At 53.3% G+C, this 7,061-nt stretch overlaps 1 protein-coding gene across 1 annotated transcript in view; it reads right to left on the bottom strand.

Moving 5' to 3' along the window:
* Positions 1-6,029, bottom strand: part of CSNK1A1 (casein kinase 1 alpha 1) — a 41,626-nt gene extending 35,597 nt beyond the window's left edge. Inside the window, exons 1-2 of the mRNA XM_009647047.2 lie at positions 5,947-6,029; positions 2,603-2,607 (exon numbers count right to left, since the gene is read on the bottom strand). Of these exons, the coding sequence (XP_009645342.2) occupies positions 2,603-2,607; positions 5,947-6,029 (88 nt within the window). The remainder of the gene's footprint in view (positions 1-2,602; positions 2,608-5,946) is intronic.
* Positions 6,030-7,061: the final 1,032 nt, after the last annotated feature.

Here is a 7,061-nt window from a genome sequence, read left to right as displayed (position 1 = left end):
ATGCCCGGCGGCGCTCTTCACCCGCCCCCGGCCTAGCGGCTCGTCGCGTGCTAGCTGCGCGCATGCGTACCACTCGATCCGGAGCCCGGGCGGAAGAGGAAGGAGAGACGCATACGTGCCCTCACCCGCTCCTTAAAGGGGCAGGCGTTCCAGCCCTCCGCCTCGCGGGCCTCGATTGGGGCTGCCCCGCTTGGGGCTGGGAGCAGGGGGGCTTCAAAGCCGTGAAGACTCCTGCCGGGCACCTGCTCTGCCCACCCACCCCTGTGTCCCTCCGGCGGCGGGTTGCTGGGCTAACAGCGCCCGCCCTCGCGGGCTGCGAGGCGCCCGTTGGGGCGAGGGAGCCCGAGATAGGGCTGGGTCAGAGGTGCTGCCGTGAGGCGCGCTTCACGCCTCTTTCATATAGGGCTGTGGCTGGGCTGCTGGCACTGTTTGAAGGTTCTTATCAAATCCCAAGCCCCCACCTGCATGCGCATTAATGACCTGGTTTTGTGTATAAACAAACCCACAACAACCTGTCTCCTGTCCTGTGGCGCCAAGGCCCTGTGGTATCTGCGGCCTGGCGGGTGGTGGGGCTGAATGGAGGGACCGCTGGTGCCTTCCGCGCTCCTGCGCACACGCGGCATCTGCTTCATTACCCGTCCCCGCTCGGCCTGCCACATCTGATTTATCCCTCCGACCTTCGGCCTCGGCCTGCTTGGATTGCAATGCACAGCACTGCAGATCCTGGGCGGGCCGCACGCGTTTCTGCCGGGAGGTTCTCAAGCCAGGTGAGGAGTCAAAAGGAGCCTGAGGGGGCTGTGGCCCCCACACAAGCACCACACCGTGGGCAGAGCCACCCGTCACGGCCACATCTCTTGGCCCTGCGGCCGCCACCTTCACGTGGCTGTTACACTCGGCTCCTCTCCTTCCCCAGATTGCTTTGACCCAGCAGCTCGTGCTCCAGGAGCTGTTTCTTGCTGTCTGTCAAAACCGAGATCTCCTCCGTTGCCCCCTCGCTTGGCGCCGTGAGTTTTTCCTTTGCAGGAACACAAAACTGTGAATTCCCAGTGACTCATCATCACTCCCTGTCAGAGCGGCGTCTTCTGCTGTGCAAGCCTACATTTGGGAAGTGATTCAGTCTGCAGGAGAAAGCAAGCTCCTACAGTAATGTAGCTCATGTATGTAGAAGGAGAGCCTACTCGGGGTGTCTGCTTTTAAGGGGGGCAATCAAAGAAACTGCTTTCCGGCTTGCCTAGCGCACCCAAAGCCATGAGAATAATAAAAAGTTTGATTTTAAAACCAGACTGTGCACAGATCTTTTTTTAATAGCTAACTGTTTTGGCAAAAAATGAGATTAAGAGGTCCAGGTTAGGACACTGCTATATTGGTAGGAAGTTGTTCATATAAAGATAGAGGACTCCTCTAAACGGAACAGCATCCACACGGTGATAGAGGCTTTCGTTGCACTCACCATGTTGCTTTCTAGCTTGGTAAAGGCACTGTGGTACAGACACTTTCTGTCTGCACAAGTGCAAGAAAGCCCTGGCTTGTGTCCATCTGGCTGTTAGGCAGTGAGGGAAGTCTGTGATTTGCCTGTGTTTCTTCCTCTGGTGGACTCCATCAGCTACAGGGTGACTCCATAGTGAGAGACCAGGAGGAATGGAGAGGGAAGATTGGCAGCCGGCAATGCCCTGAGCTGCAAATATCAGCTCCAAGTTCCTCTTGTGTTTCAGGGAGCTTAGATACAAGGTTTTATACCAGTCTCCCTGCATCTCTAATAAAAATAAAATGCAAAGGATTCAAAATCAGCCCGGACTGTGCCAGATGCACCAGAATGAAAACGATGCTCCGAGAGCAAGCTAGCCTCCAACTCATTCCCACCTCGGTTCTGTCAAGGAGCATTTGCGCAAGCGAGAATATCTGCACTCTTGTCACTCAAAGAGAATGTGGATCTTGTGCGGAGGAGCTCAGATGCATCGCACACTAGTTAAGGGGGCTGGAGTTTCAAGGGCAAATGAGGTATCTTTGAACATCACACTCATTTCTAAATGCAGAGCCCCTGCGTCCTCAGTTGCCCTCACATTGCTGTTCATGGTGATTTGCAGGCAGCTTAGGACTGGTGTGCACTTAGCGGCCTTTGGGGTTTGGTTGTTTTTAATGGTTGCTCTGGATGGGATTTGAGCAGTTTGGAGGCGTTTGGCTTGAGTCACGTATCCTTGGATGAGCTGGAAAAACAGGTCTGCAGCTCCTGGCCAGTAAATAGACCATGCATGGGTATGCAGGAGAGCAGGATGTCCTGGGCTATGCAATGCTGCCACCTCCTGCCTGCCAGGGGACATCTCTGTGTCCAGGGGACACTGCCAGTGCCTTGGGCCAGGGAACATTACACAGGACAAGGACTGGCAGAGCCGAGCCTGGTGCAAACGCACCCAGGCTCTTCCCCAGGCACGCATCTTCCCCAGAATGCCTGCAGCCTAGTTGGGTGTTGTGCAAAAAGGATGACCAGCAATCAGCGTTCGGTATTTTTCTGTCTTGGTTATTTTTAACATGCATTCACTAATGCGTCCTGCAGGAGGGATGGGGATGGGAGGATTCAAAGAAGGATCAGTCTAGGTAATGTGGGGAGGGCTGCAGAACAGGCTGCGGGACAGCAGGCTCAGCCAGCATAAACCAGGCTAAAACCAGGACACAGAAGAGTAGACAGACCTACTGGCACGGCTGCAGCTCCATCACCCCTGGCCAGGAGCAGTGAGGATACCTGTGAACACCCTCCTGCACTGGAACCAGGAGCGTGGGGAAAACCTCCACCACCTCTCCAGCTATGGCTGTCCCATGAAGGAAGAGCTGGAGAGCCCCACACGCCAGCATCCCACCGTGTGTCACGCCGAGATGTCCTCAACCTGTTTCCCATTTCCTCACTCCTGTGGTTGCAGACCACAGCTGTTTGTGGGCTGGGGACACCACGTTGCATCCTACCTTTCAGATTTACCTCTCAGCCACTCTGGGGCTCTGTTTATGTCTCCACAGTAGCAAGTAGAGCTTTGTTGAGTTTCAGAGAAGAGGGAAGGTGCATGTGCATTTCTGGGTAGGCAGAATTTAACCCAGTTAATGAACAGCACTATTCAGAGCATGAGATTGGAGAAGACTCATAGCCTGATGGATCCTAGAGGTCCAGAAGCTGGTCAGATCTGGAGGTGGGTCTCACCCAGTGTGTTGTCCCCTTGTGTGTCAGGATGAAGTCCACCTGTGCAAGAGCTTTTGCTGGTTTTTATTTTGGCCAATGGATCTGTTCTGTCTTCACACCATGGTGCAGGAAGATTCCCCTCCTAGCCCCTTTTGGAAAACCACGCCCTATGGCACCATGTTTGGGGTTTGCCTTGCTGAGCAATGAAGATACTGACAGTCTGAAAGCAGTCCTGGCCTTCTAAAAATCCTACCACAGCCTCTGTCTCGGGGTTTGTGTCCTGAGTCTTTAGGAAAGCACAGAAGTTGGTGAAGACAAACACGAACACTACCAAGATCTGCACAAACATAAAACCCACAGAGATACTGATTGGATTTAAAATTATATCAATTAAAAACACTGTAAATGTAAGTTGGGAGGGAAATTTTAGGCTGTGGTTTCACAGCGGCTGGCCTGCTCTAAGGGCTCGCTGCTGCTCATACAGGGTGGTCTCACTCCTGCGTCCTTCTCCCCTCCTACTTGTCCTGCTCCCAGTGCCTGTCTCTGGTGGCTCATCAGACCCTTGGTGGTCAGTTCAGCTCTCCAAGCCTACAGAAAATTGTCCAAATGTTTTTCCTTGGTGTTTTCTCTGGTTTAATGTTCTGCCAGACTAGTGACTCAAATGGCTCAAGGAGTTCCAGGGGACAGTGCAAGGGTTGTCCCCTGTTGGCAGTGACATGCTGTCAGCCAAAACACCAGACAGGAGTGATCAGATGGGAAAACTGAAGAAACATACCCTGCTGCCTGGAGAGGTACTCTGCAGACACACAGAACACGAGATCATTGAATTCACTGCTAACGGGGAGAACGCTAGCCTCAGCACCACCACCAAAGAAGATAGGGTGAACTGGACAGCTAGAGCATCCGCAAGCTGTTCTTTAGCTCATGTTCATTATTATTTTCCACATCATTCAGGGACATTGAGATGACGAAAACACATTTATAGCTGCATCACTTGATAAAGCGAAAGGAATAAATCCCCTCTCTTCTCTTTCCAGAAGATAGGCCAGGAGTCCTGCTGCCTAACCAAGCCTCCAGTGTGACCAGTTCCTCCTTGATCCCAGCATTGCTCATCCTTTATTTGTGCCTGCTTTGCAAATGAGCCTCTCTTAATTTGATCCCAGCAAAGGAGAGGAGTGTTTTCAGTGTAATAAACCAGCTGTTTGATGCAGCACTGATGGAGCAGCATCCTCTTTGCATGCTTGTAACCGTGTCAGCAAATATGTGCTTCTGTGAAGTTGTAGCAGGAGGGAACTGCTCATCCTCCTGGGCAGCAGGGGTATTCCTGGGCTCCTGGGGAGGGAGGAACACTGAAATGACAAGCTAAGCGAAGTCATGATTGAAAAAGTCAAAGGCCATGCAGTGCCTCTGCTCAGGAGCGGCCAGCTCACGTTCAGGTCAAGTTACAATTTCAGAGCCTCTCCGGAGTGGAGCTGCCATCTTCCAGGGCTTTCCTCCAGCTGCTGTGGGTAGGACCTAGGAGCACCAGGAATGCACACCCTGAGTGCTTCTGCAGTATGACTGCAAAGGGCAAAGATGCATGCCACAGCCGAGCTGAGCTGACAGATCCCACCCCCTGCCCAGCGGCAGGGTCCTGCTTGCTCCTGGCCAGCTGCTCCAGCAGTCCGTCCCCTCACCAAGCCAATGCACCTCCTAATCTGGAAGGAGATGACTCCCTTGTTTTGCCAGGCTAGTCTGCTGTTGGTTTAGGGAATCAAATTGTCTCAAGGTAAGGCCCACCAAAGCTGGAGTGGGTGTAAACAAAAGAGTGGGATCAGCAGAAGCCCAAGATCTTCAGAAATAAAACCACTATCTTCTGTCTTTTTACTCGTCCCTCCAGCCACCTAGCGTCAGGCCCTCTCCAGAGGGGCACGTTCACCCTGTGTACCCTGTGTAGCCAAGAAAAAGCGCAGTCCATATCTTCAACCCGAGGTCCCATCCGCTCTCTGAAGTGTTTACAGTATCAGGGAGACAGAGAACTCGAAGCTGGTTTGCCCCCAATTTTCCCTGTAAGGGGGCAAACCCTGGGTGCAGATGAACAAACTGGGACACCACCAATGGGTTTCTCTCAGTCCTGGGCAGCCAAAGCCATCTCAGTATTTCTTCACTCTTTGGCAAGGAGGGGCAAGTGAGCTTCTGGCACGGCTGAGGGATTTGTGTTTTAAATTAGATCTGGGTTGCAGATTTGTAGACGCAGTGAGTTGCTTCTCTGGGGACACCCATTTGCTCTAGCATCTCCTCGTGCTCCCCCTGCTCACACCTTTACACCAGCAGCGTGCCCTTCATGCAGGGATCTTTGCCCTCCCTCCTGAGCCCCAGGGCTTTGGCTTTGCTGGTTCTCCATCTAGCTATTTTTGGCAGACCTTATGGCATTTGAGAAAATGGCTGGAGAGAAGCAGCTTGTGCCACTAGGAACAAACCAGGCTTGTGCTGGAACCCCATGTGAGGTAGCTCACCTTCGGACGGTCTTGCCTGTGTGCCCAAGGACACCTCATGGGGTGGCTTTGCCACCTATCTGGCCCAACCCTGCTCCCCCACAGGGAGTGATGTGGGGCTCACCAGGGCATTCCAGTGGGGTGGGTGGGATCCGGTTCCTCTGCATTCCTGGGGCAGTGTTCTGCCTGACACCCACACACACAAAGGGCACCCACAGGCACCAAAGAGGTGCTGCTGGCCACCCCTGCCAGGGCCATTTGTCCCTGCCCTCCCACCGCTCCCTCCCCTGCGCTGGCAGGGCCAGGCACGGGGCTGAGGGGAGCCAACCCAGGGAACTGGTCCAGGTTGAAAATAACTCTGTTTTTCTGGAGCAGTCTGACACTGGCTGCATTTGCCAGGCTGGCTCTCAGCACAAAGCTTCAATGCCAGTGCTGGCACAAGGCAAGAGGCACCATTATTTTTGGCAAGGGTGCCTGCTTTAAATGTTCACACATAACCCTCAGAAAGTTGTCATCCCTTGTAGTCCAGGGTTACAGCCAGCACAGGCGATGCCTTATTTTATCAGAAAAGATAAAAGCAGCTGTGCTGTGTCTGACCTGGAGCCTGGGATTTCGTCTCCAGCACTGCTGCAGGAGAAGGGCAGCAGAGACAGGCAAGGCTGGGGCGACCCTTCCCCACTTATGCCAGACCCTTGCATTTGACTGCATCGTGTCTCCAGACAGACCCCATCATCCGCAGACGCAACAGCATGAACGTAGCACCGTACCTTGCTCATCCTCTGGCAGGGAAGGGACACAGGGGACCCTGGAGCTGGGGCATGGCTCTGGCCGGCTGGGCAGAGCCCGGAGCAGGGCTGGGACAGTGGGACAAATCGCCCTCTTGCAGCGCTTGGTTTGAACCACAGGTATCTGGGTCTGGGAAGAAGGTGCCCATGAGCTAACAGCGCCATTTCCAGGCCTTGCAAGAAGTTAGAGGGGAATTCTGTGGCCTGGGACATTCTTGGCTGTTTGGAGAGACTTTCAGTACTGCAGGAAAAGGGGGGATTTTCAAGTAATTTTGATGATTCGTAAGGAAATGCCATTAGTGCACAGCTGAAGCTCTACCAATGAACTTGTTCCCTGGAAGACTCTTCCCTGCAGAGTTTGAACATATTGGTGCCAAGCAGCAGCGTCTGCAGGCTGCTTGCATTGCCCTGGCTCTACTGCAGAGCTCAAACTAGGCACCCAGGAAAAAACATCAAGAGATGCGAGATCCCTAAAAGTTTCTTTCTTGATGGAGTTCATCTGGTTTCCTTTGGGATACTTTCTTTTACCTTGTCTTAACTCTCTGAAAGGCCACGAGAGTTCCAAAAGCAGGTTCCTTCCCTAATCCAGTGCCAAGAGGCTGTGCAGCTCCCCAAGTGTTTGTAGGTAGACGGAGGAAC

The sequence above is a fragment of the Egretta garzetta genome, unplaced genomic scaffold (genome assembly GCF_000687185.1).
Source record: "Egretta garzetta isolate BGI_Z169 unplaced genomic scaffold, ASM68718v1 scaffold209, whole genome shotgun sequence".
NCBI lineage: Eukaryota > Metazoa > Chordata > Aves > Pelecaniformes > Ardeidae > Egretta > Egretta garzetta.
Note: the sequence above shows the minus strand (reverse complement) of the source record. Positions and strands in the feature narration are given on the sequence as shown.